Source organism: Stomoxys calcitrans, chromosome 1 (genome assembly GCF_963082655.1).
Source record: "Stomoxys calcitrans chromosome 1, idStoCalc2.1, whole genome shotgun sequence".
Lineage (NCBI taxonomy): Eukaryota > Metazoa > Arthropoda > Insecta > Diptera > Muscidae > Stomoxys > Stomoxys calcitrans.
Window position 1 is genome coordinate 137,854,677 of NC_081552.1, and position 17,307 is coordinate 137,871,983.

The 17,307-nt window shown below is 37.9% G+C and overlaps 1 protein-coding gene across 3 annotated transcripts in view; it reads right to left on the bottom strand.

The window, feature by feature from the left end:
• Positions 1-17,307, bottom strand: part of LOC106091540 (disco-interacting protein 2) — a 386,680-nt gene that overhangs the window by 205,516 nt on the left and 163,857 nt on the right. For all 3 annotated transcript variants that reach the window (XM_059361286.1, XM_059361287.1, XM_059361285.1), the window contains exon 7: positions 2,669-3,218. In XM_059361286.1, the coding sequence (XP_059217269.1) occupies positions 2,669-3,218 (550 nt within the window). The remainder of the gene's footprint in view (positions 1-2,668; positions 3,219-17,307) is intronic.

The following is a 17,307-nucleotide window of genomic DNA, read 5'->3' on the forward strand; positions in this document are numbered from 1 at the left end:
ATCCATAATGCGCCTCTTGTCCACAATTTCTTGAGGACTGGGCCTATGGTCGAATGAATATGAATGACACAGACTACTGGCATCGGCAAATCCCTTTTTCTTATTTTCATTGACGATCTATTGGGTCTGACTTCGAATCCGCTGAAAATAAGAAAAAAGGGAAGGGGAAAGGACAGAGCCTTATGGCATACCTGCGGTCAATGTATACTCATCGGATGAGAACCCATCTACAATAACTCGTATAGTGCGATCTCTGAGAAAGCTAGATGAAAATCGAAAGAAGTTATTAGCGACACCAAAAGCGACAAGCTTTGATAAAAGTGCACCGTGCCATACCCTATCAAATGCCTTGGAGATATCCAGAGCCACGACCTTACTCTCACCAAACTGATGGATAGAGCGACTCCATCGTCCCGACAAAAATGCCATTAGGTCTCCCGTAGAGCGATTTCTGCGGAACCCATACTGTCTGTTGCTAAAAAGGCCATTGGACTCTAAATATCTGACAAGATGATGATTAACCATACCCTTTAATCTTGGAGAGCGCAGAGCATATCGCAATTGGCCGGTAATTCGCGGGGTTGTTCCCTCTACCTTTTTTGGGGATGGGCTGAACGTTCGCAACCTTCCAACACGCCGGCAAAACTCCTGCGCGGTAAGCAAGGTTGAAAAGGTTGCGTAGTGGACAAACAAGCGTCAAAGAACACTTACAACGGACAACTAGCTACACTATCAATCACGTGGAGCGGTTGATTGCTAAACGCAAGGAGGAATTTCCTGCAAACATTTCAGCCAGTAGATTAGCTTTATCAACCAGGTCAGTGAAGACCTGATCATCCTTAACAAGAGTTGGGATTGCCGATGGGTTGCCTTTTTACGAATCACTCGAATTACTCTTTTTACGAATCACCGAAAGCTCTTGCTTCCCCTCGGATAAGCAATAACTTTGGCACGAAGACGCTGTTCGTAAAGAAACTTTTCGGGTCTAAGTGCTTTGGCGCACGAATTTCTTGCCTATTTGCGTAGCATTTCGGTATTGACATTTTTGTTTAGACGCCAAGTCCTAAATTCATCCTCTTTTGATCTGACAGCATCCCTGCATGTCCAGTTAAATCAAATTGTAGCTCTTGATTTAACCGATAAATTCTTAGTCGGAATGAACGATCTCTTTCCTATTAATATACTTCCTGCACCATTTCGGCAGCAGCATTTACGTCACCGTTTAGAAAACAATGTTGCCAATAAAAATACTGGAAAAATTCGTGGAGCTTAGCCCAACGTGCTCTTTCGTATACAAAAAATTTACCGCTTCGGGGCGCGAAGAGCAGAATACGAAAAGGACGCTGAAATCGTGCAATGATCGGAATTACCAAGAGGCGCAAGGACATTAACTCCATACTTCTCAGGGTGGGAAGTTAAGAATAGGTCAAGAATGTTATGTTGGTGTCCTTCGACACATAAAATGTGTGTCGATTCATTCACTAGTTGCATCAGACCATTCTGCGCGGCGAATAGCTCGGCGTATTGACCCTCCGGAGTCGTATGTCCCGAATGGGAAAGCCAAGAGGAGTTATGGACATTGAAATCGTCAGCAACAACGATTTCACTGTCCGGAAAACCCTCTAAGATTGTAGTAATTGAGTCAGAAAGAGAGTCAAAGCCGCTTAATGAATTCTCACTTTCCGAGTTTGGACTTCTATATATAAACTAAACCCGAAGTAAAGTACGTGTGTTCCAATCCTAAATCTAACCCAAATGGAATTAAATTCCGGATCTTGTGAGTCCAAGTGTTGCTGCCTATTACGTACATATAGCACAAGGCCTCCGTGGGGGATAAAAAGAGATAGAGTGGGATACCGTGGAATGTGAAAATCCTGTGGATCAGAATCCTCACCAACCTTGGTTTCTCAATAAAGCGAGGACATCAGGTCGATGATAATGAACATGGGGATATACCGCGAAAAAGTTCGAACGTAACCCTCGTATGTTGGCAAAATGTATTCTAAACTCTCCAAACACTGTGTCAATCAGAAATATTAAACGTTAACAGTGTAATTCAAACCAGCTCTCTCATCGTCGTGAATACCCCTACTGTTTAGTGTTATGCCTTAAACAGCGGGATGACAGCGACGAGAGAACAAGAGCGTCAACCACTGCACACAAAGCAGTAAAGGAAAAGGGAAACGAATACACCACAAGCAGAAAGACATAAAAGCCCTTTGTGTGGTGGAAAAAAAAAAACAAACGATTTGCGAGTGCTGGCGGTCCGTCCCGGCGCAGGTAGCGATGGATGGTTTATTGTTGTTATTGTCGTAGTTTCGTCTGCATTATTAAACAGGTGATGATGATGAGGCTGAAGCGCGTATTGTTGTTATTGTTTCTTGTATTTGATTTGTTATGACGAAAAACTATGACTTTGCACTTGCACTTAAGAAGTTTAGATGGAATTGTTGTTTGGTTTATTTTTATATTTACTGTTTTGGACAGAGATTCTGTTTTTTATTAGCACTTTGAAGGATGACATTGTTGTAATAATTATTTGTTTAAGGTTTTTTTTTCACAAATTCACGGAAAAAACGTAAACGCGGACCACAGACAAACAAACACGTGTGCATCGGACGACGGACAAACTACTACTCTGTTGGTATTTAATTAAATATAAGCTTACCTTAAGGGGTCATTATTTGGATACACAAGCGCGACACGATCTCCCTGTTTAAGAGTGACTTGTTCGGGGCCTTTACTAAATATTTTCGTTGATAATGCATATGCAATTTTCTGTGCTCTGGACAATAACTTCCCATATGTTAAGGTTGTTGTTATTTTTCCATTGGGATCTACCACTGTAGCCATAGGCGATTTAAAGGAGTTTGTTCCATAACGAAGTACTGCGGCTTCCAGTGATCTAGGCAAACTTGCAGATACCGATAGCTGTTCACCCTGTACCGCACTCATTGTACTACCTTCTGGTTTAGGAGCGTTAGGGTCTTTGGGATTCGCCGCAATTTCCAGCTCAATGTCGTTATCTTCATAAAACTCTGGCAATGGTCGTCGCTTTGGTCTTTTAAGTGTATTTAACAGCTGTTGAATTTTTGCAGAAACCTTCCATTTTCCATTTCCATCTTCGTTTAGATCTGTTTGAGAAATGTTAACATAGCGCGTGACACGGTCTGCTGCTCGACGCGTATTGTTAAATTGTGTTATATCCGGAGCCATATCTGTAAAATAATATTTTGAATTATTTGTTCCGATAACAAGAATCTTATCTTATATACAAAAGTCAATCTATGTCTGCTTATTACTTTGCATGTTCCGTATAGACTCACAAACGACTAAACCAATTTTCTTGAAATTTGCACATACGGTGTTGAAAGGTCAAGTGGGTAAACTGGGGTACTACATTGTTCGATATCTGAAGCTTATCCTAATTTTTAAAAACGCCAGGTCTCGAAGATGAGTTGAGATGGATAAATGATGACAGGAAACCCAAATGAATGTCACAAAAATCCAATTTTGGATTTGGATATTGTGACATTTGAATATGCCCATGTGCCCTAATACCTACAAACAACTGTGTGAGAAAGCCCAATTTTTTTTTATGTCACAACACCCAAATTGAAAAAAGCATACAACATATTCACATTTCATATTGGTCATCTAATACAACAATCTTTGTACAACGAATTAGAATCTGCTTTTCGAGTTTAATGTCAGGTATTAATTTTGGTTTTAATATGGAGGCCACCGTAGCGCAGAGGTTAGCATGTCCGGCTATGACGCTGAACGCCTGGTTTTGAATCCTGGTTAGACCATCAGAAAAAACAAACAAAATTTCAGCGGTGGTTTGCCCTTCCTAATGCTGGCAACATTTGTGAGGTACTATGCCATGTAAAACTTCCCTCGAAAGAGATGTCGCACTGCGGCACGTCCTTCGGATTCGGCTATAAAAAGGAGGCCCTTATCATTGAGCTTAAAACTTGAATCGGACTGCACTCATTGATGTGTTGTGACATTAAAAATTGTTCGGTTAGTTGGGCGTTTTGTCTTATCCATTCCTATCAAACATTAAACATTTTTACCAGATGATATTTATCACTGCGCCCAAAAGTTGGTCATATGGACCAAAAGTGTGCAAAAAAGAACGGACATTTTAAGAAATTGGGTTATATGACAATAGTCGTTATGGCCGTATTAACGCTATGCCATGGCGATTTCAGCGAAATTTTGTTTGAAATCTTATAGTTACTTAAAAACGAAAAGGTTTGGTTAGGTTAAAGTAACAGTGACTCACTTAGACGTCTGTGTCCATTGTGATACCACATGAATGGAAGAATGAAGATGCCTTCCAATTCCTACCGTTGAACCATCCAGATCGCTTTTAAAAGCTCAACAACTTGCGAATGTTCACATCCGCTAGATCAGACAGATTCTCAAAGAAATGAGTCCTTCTTCTTCCTTCTGACAGCTCGAAAGCTAACCTGGTCACCTAGCAGTCTCGCAAGCTCGTCCGCCTTACAATTCCCTGGAATATCTCTGTGGCCCGACACCCAGAACAGGTGAATTTGGAACTGTTCAGCCATCTCGTTGAGAGATCTGCGACACAGTCGAACGCGGTTTTGTGTTCAGAAATACGTTCTCCAGGGACTTAATGACTGCCAAGCTGTCTGAGAAGATATTTATGCCAATCGTAGTTATGACATTTTATCTTAGCCATTCCACCACTTCCTTAATTGCAAGGATTTCCGCTTGATACACACTGCAGGGGTCCGATAATGACCAGCTCTAGATCTTTGGAGTACATCCGAAAGCTAACCTGGTTGCCCAGTTTAGAATCATCCGCAGATAAATCTATGTAACTTCTATTACCAGGGATATCGTAGTACCAATCGGTTTTATCAGGTATAGTAGTACAATACTTTTAATCAAAAAGTGGCTCAGGCAGGGTGTAATCCAACTGCTTGGAACATCGGACATTGTATCAAGGATAACACAGTGTCCGTAGCCGCCACATGACCAAAGAGAAAGCTCCCTTATCCTCACGGCAGTGGTCGCAGGAGCATTAAATTTAGAACATCAGATGGTGTCGTCCTCAGTACGGCTGTGATGCACAACCAAGCCATCCTTTGGATCCGGGTGAGTACTGCAGGTCTATAATGCAAGAGTTGCCTTTCTTGCCCTTTCCAAAATATTGGATTTGAAATTATATTTCTTGTCCAGCAAAACACCCAGGTATTTTGTCTTGTACGGATTTCTACGTAGACCACTTTCGGTAGCCCACTTCGCTGTTGCACGTAGAGCTTTCTGGAGAGTGCGGAAAACTTTCCCCTAACCGCAATAGCCACGTCATCAGCATACCAGACCACTTTTACACCTTTTTCCTCTATAGACAATAATATATTGTTAATGGCTTTATTCCAAAGTAGAGGAGACAGTACACCTCCTTGAGGTGTTCCTCTACTGACCCATCTTTTTAGATCCACAGATCCCAAGGCTGCCGAAATGCATCTTTTAGTAAGTTATTAATAAACTTTCTTACGGTAGAGTTGATGCCTAGAAACTCCAACTCCTTTATGATTGACGTCGGTTTTACATTATTGAAAGCACCTTCAATGTCAATGCTACCATTGTATATTGCTTGATAGCGAGATAACCTACGTAGCCGACTAGATCGTGAAAGGCTGTTTTTTTCAAAAAATCCTATAGCAAAAACGTAAACTACATACAATTCTAAGAAGTTTCTCCGAAAAAAACACGTATCAAAAATTAAATCCTCATCCGCGCCTCTCGACTCATTTCGATATTTGATATTCCTGTGATCAAGGCACTGGTCGCATTTGTTGTTCGATCATCGTAAGATTTAGCTTAAGTCGATCATCGTAAGATTTAGCTTATTGATTTTGAACAAAATCGGTCCAGATTTAGATATAGCTCCCGTATATATATTTTATCCGATACAGCCTTCGAAGGCTCTAGTAGCCATCATTTGGATCCGATCTTTACAGAAATTTGCACAAGGCGTTAATTTTGGTTCGATCTTTACAAGGCGTTCTATATAATGTTCCAACATGTGTGCATAATTTTATCAAAATCGGTTCAGATTTAGATATAGCTGCCATATATTTCATCCGATACGGCCTTTTAAGGCTCTAGTACCCATAATTTTAGTCTGATCTTTACAAAATATTGTACAAGACGTTCTTTTTAATGTTCCAACATGTGTGCCAAACTGTTCAGTCGTCATACACGTACACACGAACAAGTTTTCGTATGTCTTTTCTTTTTTCTTAAATTATCTGTCATTTGATATCGGTCTTTCAGAATTATCAGAGCAAAGTAGTTTTTAAGTCATGGCTTCGTCCTCCGGATGAAATTATTATAATGTTCTCGGCGATCGGAACTCGCCGAAACGTAAAAAACAAAAAAACACAAATACTTCAACTTATAATCTGGGAAACACAACCAAACAGCTGAAGAATGTTGCGGGATGGTAACTTGTTATTCCTCACAAAAGACCAACTTCAAGCAAATCGCTTTCTAAAGGCAAACCTGTTACGAGTTTGCCCAATAGAGTGTATACTGCACCCAAAGCTTAACACCGTCAAAGGGTTAGTTATCTGTGGCCATCGTACAGATCGCCCAGAACAAGAGATCGATAATGAAATGCAGTCACAAGGTGCCGTTGATTGTAAAAAATGACATCCTATAGAGACGGTCAAGTAACCAACACACCATTACATATCCTCACCTTCAATATCTACAAATTGGCAAAGACTATTGATGTAGGCATTGTTAACTGCAAAGTAAAGAAGTATATTCCAAACCCCATCCAATGCAAAAATTGCTTTAAATTAGGACGTACAAAAAAGTATTGCAAAAACGCAACTATATGCGAAGTTTCGGATTCAGCGGTACATGATCCAGCTGCTTGAATTAAACTACAACGCATAATCTGTAACCGTGCTCATAGAGCCAATAACAAATTGTGCCCATAATTACAACAAAGGAAAGAATTTCTAAAAACAAATGCTCTTTTAAAGAAATACCCATTGAACTTTTAGAAACAGCCACAGAAGAAAGAAGGAAAAGAATATCGAATATTCAAATACCAAACAACATCATAAAACAGTCCGTTAACCAAAGCACTTCAACCCAAATAACACAAGACAAATACATTATTCCTGCAACAAATCTACGAACACGAATTTAAAATGCTGAATTGCAGTATTCATGTAGAGTCACATAGCCCAAAAACGAATACAGAATAATCTAAACTTTTAGATATCGTAATAGAATTTACATCAAAGGTTAAATTCACTGTGATATCTCTTCATATTCATCCCAATCAACCATTTGAAACTAAGGATGTGACTGATTATTTTTGAACACCAATACACAAATAGTGCTTGTTGGTGATGTCAATAGTTGCAACATCATTTCCAACTTCAATTCTTTTACTAACATTGATATCACTTCCTCCCGTACGCTTTATGATCTGTACAGTAGTACCAAACCCAACCAAAACCAAACCAAAACCTACCAAATATTCTGAAAAGCTAAAAAATGCCGTATATGTTTTTTTCCTCCACCGAAGAGTCAGCCATTTTGCAATTCCATTTGCCACACATCAACTTATACATTCTCAACCCTACAAAGTACACATACTGGATCGTTGTTATTCTCCTTAAGCTCAGAGATGGCCTATATCTTGACATAGCATCCCATATACCGATTTCCCGATCAGAAATCTTATGTTCATAAAAGTTGTATTATTGCCATGATACAATGAACAAACGTGCCGAGTGGAAATACAGCGAACTCGCGATTTAATTGTTTGAGCTCGGAAATGCACTTTCACTACCCATTTTCGCCCTAACAGTGAGTTATATGGACCCTTTAACATCTGAGTATGGACCAGATCTGTATGCTGTTGCCATTTTACCCTGTTTTCTGATTGAAGTCATTGAACGCACAAAAGCCTCATTTTCTATTCCAATGAAATATGGAAGCGATTCCCTAACATTCGTAGCAGTTACAGTACATATCAGAATTACGGCCTTTTTCCTCAAATTTGAAGCAGTGAGGCCCGTCGTAAGAGTATTTTGCCCCTCGACATCCATGGCTTTATTCTGCACTCTTAACGAATACACAGAAACTACTGAAAGTGAAATAATTTGAAGTTATTTATATGGTGGAAAACCCTACCAAAAATTGAGGTCAGCCTACCAACCTACCAATTTTGGTAGGAACCTACACGGGACGGGACACGGGACTCGGGATCTAGCTTTATGGAGAAATCAAAAACAAAATATTATCTTAATATTCGAAAATGTCCTGGAATTGCTAATCTCATATCATATAAAAAACCAAATACCAAATTCCGTTAGGAATGTAAAAAAGCTAAGCTTATGTGTCTACAACTATACTAATAACATAAATAGAGACTCGCCATTGTCCATGATTTGGAGTAAAATCAACAAACTGGCCAATAGGAACACATCACACAATCGTGTGGTGGCGGAACAGCGACCGCCATCACACTATGGCGGTCGCTGCTCCACTTGGTTGGCACTAGGACATGGTGACACAAGCGATTCATTCAGTGCCTTCGTGATCCGCTTGACCATTATGTCTATATCCTCCGCAGTTTCCACTTCCTTTGCTGTTCTAGAAGGGATAGACGCGCAGATTCTTTTTTCATATATTTTATGTTATATAATAAGATTTATATATGTAAATAGTAGTCTGTAAGGATATTTGTTATCTATAGTCTTCATAAAAAGAATCTGCGAATTATTTCGTTATACGAATTTAGAATTATTTCGTTATACGAAATAATTCTAAATTCCTGGTAGGTCTAATCGGGACATTGAAACAAAATTTCCAATTTTTCCATGGATGATATTCTCATATGAACGTTGAGACTGCCGATCCCAGCCACGTCCTTGGAGGGAAAACAAAAGGAATTGCTTTGGAACCGATTCGATCAGATTAGAGTGAAGAGTATAGTAAGGATTCCATATTATAGACCCGTATTCCTTCACAGAAGTATCATTTAATTCTCTGCTCCAACATTTCATAAATCCAAGGACGACGTAAGCTTCACCAACTGGTTACGAAAGTTTAAACGTCAATCCATAAGTAGCCCAAGGTATTTATATGAATCGACTGCTTCAAGCTTAGTGGTAGTTTTAACGATTTCCTTATTTCTTTATTCGACTTCGGACTCTTTCAGATCAATAACGTATATAATTCATTTGGTAAATTACTCGATCTAATATTTGAATAGAAGAAATTAATAGAAACTGAAAAATAACTACACCCAGAAAAATTAGTCTGCGGATATTAGCAAACACTGTCTGCTAAATTAAAAATTTTGAACTTTTGAATAAATCCATTCAAAAATTTTGAACTTCGATTTAACAATTGAGTCATTTATATACAAGTAAACAAATTTGACCATTTTGGACGTCAATTTTTTTTTTATGTAGTAGTAGTTATTTTGGCAGAAAATGTTTGCTGTTTTAGCAACAATTTACTGCTGTCCCATTTTCACCAGACTTTCTGCTGTTTCTGCAAACATTTTTGCTGATCTATCTAATAAATTTCTATGAGTGAAAAACAAGTAAAAGCGTGCAAAGTTCGGCCGGGCCGAATCTTATATACCCTCCACCATGGATCGCATTTGTCTAGTTCTTTTCCCGACATCTCTTCGTAGGCAAAAAAGGATATAAATTTCCTCTGCTATTAGAGCGATATCAAGATATGGTCCGGCTTGGACCACAATTAAATTATATGTTGGAGACCTGTGTAAAATGTAAGCTAAGTCGAATAAGAATTGCGCCCTGTGTGGGCTCAAGAAGAAAATAAGAATTGCGCCCTTTGGTGGGTTAGGAAGAAAAATAGAGAGATCGATTCATATGGGAGCTGTATCGGGCTATAGACCGATTCAGACCATAATAAATACGTATGTTGATGGTCATAAGAGGATCCGTCGCACAAAATGTGAGGCAAATCGGATAATAATTGCGACCTCTAGAGGCTCAAGAAGTCAAGATCCCAGATCGGTTTATATGGCAGCTATATCAGGTTATGAACCGATTTGAACCATACTTGGCACAGTTGTTGGATATCATAATAAAATACTTCGTGCAAAATTTCAGTCCAATCGGATAAGAATTGCGCCATCTAGAGGCTCAAGAAGTCAAGACCCAAGATCGGTTTATATGGCAGCTATATCAGGTTATGAACCGATTTGAACCATACTCGGCACAGTTGTTGAATATCATAACAAAACACTTCGTGCAAAATTTCATTCCAATCGGATAAGAATTGCACACTTTAGAGGCTCAAGAAGTCAAGACCCAAGATCGGTTTATATGGCAGCTATATCAAAAGATGGACCGATTTGAATCATACTCGGCACATTTGTTGAATGTCATAACAGAACACGTCGTGCAAAACTTCATTCCAATCGGATAAGAATTGCGCACTCTAGAGGCTCAAGAAGTCAAGACCCAAGATCGGTTTATATGGCAGCTATATCAAAACATGGACCGATATAGCCCATTTACAATACCTACTGACCTACACTAATAAGAAGTATTTGTGCAAAATTTCAAGCGGCTAGCTTTACTCCTTCGGAAGTTAGCGTGCTTTCGACAGACAGGCGGACGGACGGACGGACATGGCTAGATCGACATAAAATGTCGCGACGATCAAGAATATATATACTTTATGGGGTCTCAGACGAATATTTAGAGTAATTACAAACAGAATGACGAAATTAGTATACCCCCATCCTATGGTGGAGGGTATAATAAACTGTATAAGAAATTTAAAAGATCGACTTCTTAAACTATTCATTAGCAAGATCAAGGTACAATAGGGAAAACAAGATGGCTCATCGCAATTATTTGATTAAAATGAGATGAGACTTAAAATCCAATTCTAAGTCTCTACAAATTTGTCAATTCTTAGCGCCGCTTTAGTGATTTACCTAACTTTTTTCAATATGGTTCAGTGTCAGCGGACGCAGATTTAGATATCTCAAATATTTTCGACGATTTTTGTTGCTACTTCTTATTCTGATAAAAATTAGGCAGGCGACTATGAATATCCTTACATAATTAGAAATTCTATTAATTTAGATGTTCCTTTGTTAGATCAAGACACTATAAAGCAAAACTTCAGATCAATAAAATCAACATTTCTTACTGGTCCGGATGGTGTCTCGGCTAATTCATTTAAATCTGGATATCTACAGTAGATATAAAAAAAATATTTTACTATTTTCTGGAGGTCGTAGTGATGCCTGTAATTACAGGGGTACCTCCATACAGGGTACCTCCATATTCCCAAGTTAATGGAGAAGATATTGACAATCTATTTTTCATCAATCTTCCTCAGTACTCTCTTCATGTCAACCCGGATTCAGGAAATCACGCTCAACCATAACAAAGCTGTTGGAATTTACATGTCTTGTCAACGATGCTTTCAGGGACAATAGACAGTCTGAAGCCGTATATACGGATTTTAGTAAAGCGTTCGATAAGGTTAATCATACATTTCTGATGATGAATCAAGATTTATATGGTTTCAGTAATTCGGTGTTAAAATGGCTAATTTAATATCTGATTGGCTGTACACAAAATGTGAAATTTGGTAATGCGATCTCTAAAACCGTCATTGTTTTCACCGGTGTTCGCCAAGGTAGCCATCTCGGCCCGATCTTGTTTTGTCTTTTCATTAATGATTTACCTAACATCATAAAGCATTCTAATATTTTAATGTTTGCCGATGATGTGAAAATGTTTAGGTCTTTTAATGACCCAGATGATCTGTATTATCTCCAGTCCGATATTGATCGCGCAAAATTAACGTTATGTAATTGAACGTCTTCAAATGCAAAATAGTGCGTTTTCCAAGACGAAATCCTTTTATTACAAATTATTTTTTCGGATCCGATAAGCTTGAATCAGTCGATTCATATAAATACCTTGGCCTACTTATGGATTGACGTTTAAACTTTCGTAACCAGTTGGTGAAGCTTACGTCGTCCTTGGATGTACAGCGGTCAAAAAAAGTATTCATCATTCAATGTTTTTTTTTTAATAAGTCTACAAAAGACAATTGGAATAAAAACATATTAAACTAATGATGCAGTAGTGCTTGTGTGATATATATGTACACAATTTCATTGTTTTTAAAGAAAAAAATAGTATTTATTGGAACAAAAAGGGCCATTTTACAGCTGAACACAAAAAATTAAACAAAAAAAGTATTCATCATTGCAAAAAAATAAATAACATAATTTAAAAAAATTAATACTTTGTTATTCGACCACCGCGTCTTATAACTTCTTTTAAACAGTTTGACATCGATTGGACTAATTTAGCGGTTATATTTTGGTCTATATTAGTCCATTCCTCCATTATCACCTGTTGCATTTGACTCTTGCTCGAAAAATTGCGCGTTCTCAATTTGCGTTCGAGATGTTCCCAAAGATGTTCAATTGGGTTCAAGTCGGGACTTTGAGGAGGAGTTTTAATGACTTTGGGGCAGTTATACAGCATCCACATTTTGGTATTTAAAGCAGAATATTTGGGGTCATTATCTTGATAATATTGAAAGTTATTACCAAGCCCAAGTTTTACAGCACTATCTTTTAAATTCCTCTTTAAAATGTCAATGTAATACTTATGATCCATTACTCCATTAATAATTTCAAGATTTCCCGCTCCTGAAGCCGCCATACACCCCCAAACCATTAAACCACCTCCACCATGTTTTACAGTAGCAACTGTGTTTCGTTCTTCAAGCTCTGTATTTGGTTTTCTGTACACTATGACCTTTCCATCGCACCCAAAAAGATTAAACTTGCTCTCGTCTGCAAAAATGACTGTTTTCCAAAATGATTCGGGCTGTTTTACATACATTTTTGCGAAGTTTAGCCTTTTCACTCGGTTTATTTTATTTATAAAGGGCTTCTTACGTGCAGTTCTTCCTCTGTAACTATGCCTTTTGAGTGTATTTCGAATTGTTTGTGTAGTAACTTCCTTCCCTAAATATTCCATAGTGTTTTTACGAAGAATGGTCGCATTTGTCTTCGGAGTTTTCTGAACTTGCCGCACTAGCCAACGCACATCTCCAACTGAAAGTGCTTTTGGTCGACCAGATCTTGGTTTATTGTCAACAGTTTTCGTTTCTGTCCACTTTCTGATGATGGATTGTATAGTAGATCGTGGTCTATTTAATATTTCACTGATAGTTTTTTGAGTTAAACCATTCCTGTGGTGTTTTATTATCAAAACTTTTACCTCATCAGAAACCTCGTTTTGCTGACGACCCATTTTGACAAAAACTATATTTTCAATGAAATTAAATATTTGCTGTCAAGGGCAAAGCCTCCTTTACTAAATAAAACAGAAAAGGGGGATTCCCAAATAATATTTGAATTTGACTTTGATGATAGCACATCAATGATGAATACTTTTTTTGTTCTGTTTTTGGTGTTATTATATAAAATTGCATTTTTTGCGCTAATTTACGAAAAATATAAAATATTACGAAAAATAAACTATTGCATAAAACTGCATTATTTGTTTACTTTAAATTTTCTGCAATTACCCAAAATAAGTGAATTTATTATCAATTTTGCTAATGATGAATACTTTTTTTGACCGCTGTATGAAATGTTGGAGCAGAGAATTTAATGATACTTCTGTGAAGGAATACGGGTCTATAATATGGAATCCTTACTATACTCTTCACTCTAATCTGATCGAATCTGTTCCAAAGCAATTCCTTTTGTTTTCCCTCCGAGGACGTGGCTGGGATCGGCAGTCTCTACCTTAATATGAGAATATCATCCATGGAAAAATTGGAAATTTTGTTTCAATGTCCCGATTAGACCTACCAGGAATTTAGAATTATTTCGTATAACGTATTGTAAAACCTTTCGTCGTATAGTTCTATAATATCATAAACCTATCTGAGAATCGCGACACATTAAACAGAAATATTATATTACGTTATATATATATATATATATATATATATATATATATCTATATACATATATATATATATATTTATATATTATATAAGCGATTCATTCAGTTTCCACTTTCTTTGCTGTTCTAGAAGGGATAGACGCGCAGATTATTTTTTCATATATTTTATGTTATATAATAAGATTTATATATGTAAATAGTAGTCTGTAAGGATATTTGTTATCTATGCCTTAGATCCTAGGCATAGCTTCCTTCACTATAAGTACCCACCTAGTTTTTGCACAGTGGGCCATTCTGTTAATTCTAACTTTAACTTTAAATGCCAATTATCTCAAATACTGGCGACTTTTTCCATATTTTGCTTTTTGATTTAGATCCTAGGCATCAAGAGCTTCCTTCACTATAAGTGGGTACCCGGCACCCCTCTTAGTTTTTGCACAGTGGGCCATTCTGTTAATTCTAACTTTAACTTTAAATGCCAATTATCTCAAATACTGGCGACTTTTTGCATATTTTGCTTTTTGATTTAGATCCTAAGCATCAAGAGCTTCCTTCACTATAAGTGGATACCCGGCACCCCTCTTAGTTTTTCTATTTTTCGCTTCGGACTTTTTGGTGTTGAAGATTTGTTCCTTATGCATTTATTACTTTGTTAGATAATTTTTTACAAAATTCGCAATGTTTGTGGTCCTTTTAGTGCTCTTGTTGTCGTTTCTTATGAATTTTTTCATTATTTTTCTTGATTTTATTTTTAGATCTTTTCTGTTAAATTGTTAGCATAGCTCTGCTAAGCTCGTAACAGTGTGCTGCTAATTGAATGCTTTTGTGTCTCTGCTAGTTAAAGTTAACTTTATCTTCACGGACATCCCTTTCGTTGACATCCGAACTTCTTCTGGTGATGTGAATTAGCATTACTTCCTGCAATGAGGCTCTTTTTCCCTGCAGAAGCGGCTTCAACTAGCAACTGAAGGCTTTATAGGCAAGCCAGACAGTAATGAAATTTGTTTATTTCAATGCTGGCTACGACTGAATCTTCAGTGCTTAGCAACGGAAGAAGAAAAACATTTAGACTACTCTTTGCAAGAATACAGGCTCTGTGTATACCATTCCCCGTACCCTTGAGTAGTTTATATCCCGGAATTCTCTGTCCACGAACCATTCCTTTACACACCCATGGTTCCTGGATAACAACCATGGAATATCTTCCTTCTTTATTAAATCTAGTGCTGCACATGGCCAGATCTGACCAATCGTTTTTTAGCGCACAACGATACATTTCAATTAAGCGTTGATCCTAGAAGGTAATTAGTCTGTATCGGCCCCGATACCAGCCTGCATCGTCACAAACTAGATGAGTCCCAGAAAATTGCGCAAGAACGACGGAGTATACTGATGACAGTCCACTGACTATCCCACATCACCAAACTGTTCCTAGCGACGTTAGCAAAGGTTCTTGGATCCATCATACTTTTGTTCCCCCTAATTCATTTAGGCATGAGATGCCCTCCAGATGACCGCAGTCTTTTGGCTACTGCGAGGAAGGCCGATGGCCTAGTCAAATTGTAGGCATGCGAAGATACAATAGAATAGGTTTGGCTTTGTGCCTAAGACTCGAACCAGGTGCTTTGGTCAAAAGTCCCTGCTAACCTGTCATCTGTCGACTAGTGGAGCCTGTAGCAGCCGCTCTACCAGTCAAGGTCTTAGGAGCAGACGACATTCTGCGGCCTGATGCCACCACAACAGCTGTTGGGCCTTTGCAGTCCATTCTAAGCCTATTTTCGGGCTCTAGATCTGCCGCTCCACTGGAAGTAGACGCAGATCATCAACCGCCTAATGGATAACACTATCGTAGCAATCTTTTAGTAGGAGACCACCATAGCGCAGAGGTTAGCAGTCCGCCTATGACGCTAAACGCATGGGTTCGAAACCTGGCCAGACCATCAGAAAAAAAAATTCAGTGGTGGTTTTCCCCTACTAATGCTGGCACTATTTGTGAGGTACTATGCCATGTAAAACTTCTCTCCAAAGAGGAGTCGTACTGCGACACCCCGTTCGGACTCGGCTATAAAAAGGAGGCCCCTTATCAATGAGCTTAAACTTGAATCGGACTGCACTCATTGATATGTGAGAAGTTTGGCCCTGTTCCTTAGTGGAATGTTTATGGGCAAAATTTGAGTGACTTTTTTTTCTCAAAAAAAAAAAAAAAAAAAAAAATTACCCATTACGCGTTACAGAAAAAAATCTTGCGGAGCAAAATAACTACTCCACTCAACAGTTCAATCTAAAACCAATAACTTGGTGTACACATTTGATATGTGAGAAGTTTGCCCCTGTTCCTTAGTGGAATGTTTATGGGCAAAATTTGAGTGACTTTTTTTTCTCCAATAAAAAAATAATGACCTATTACGCGTTACAGAAAAAAATCTTGCGGACCAAAATAACTACTCCACTCAACGGTTCAATCTAACTAACTTAACTTGGTATACAAATTTGGGTGGGGTACCCAAACCGGACATACTGACCGACAATAGAAATATGAGGTTCAAACATTAGCGTAGCTAGACATTCTCCCTGAAGCGGCACAACATAACCTAAAGACTTTTTGTCATTTTGATATCTCGTTTTTCTGGTCCCAAAATGTCGAATAGAAAGCAAAATGCTTTTCCTAAAATTTTTCAAATTTTTAGGTTATGTCAAAAATAACACACTAGTGTGATAGCAAAAATGATGAATCGTGTATAAATTGACAATTTTGACATACATAATGAAATACCAATGATACATATAAAGTGACATGTCATAAGACAAGAACATGTAATTTGACAGAGCCGTTGGGCAAAGAAATCTTTAAGTCTTCTCGATGTTGATTTAACGAAAGCTCAGTTGTCAATATACTGATATACTGTTTCAGAGTTTGATTCAAGTAAAATTTGCATTCAATTTGAAACTGTTGTTGACTTTTTGTATCTTGTCAACAAATCTCGAATCATTTGACCTAAAAACCCCAAGTTACACTGCATTATCCAAAATAAGCATTATTGCTTTTTAAGTCATAACACGGAGCAAAAGCTATTTTGCCCATACGACTTTTTTGATTCTCAGAAGATTAGACGTTTGTGTCTAACGATTTAAAATTAAAAAATAAAAAAAATACCCGTCGAAGCATAGGTCGATTTTAGACGATCAGACTTTGATGCCAGAATTTAAATTCCGAATCCTAGATTATCTGATATATTCGGAATAGACCTCCTCGCAGGAGTCGAATCATTTATTATTTGAAAATATATTTACAGAT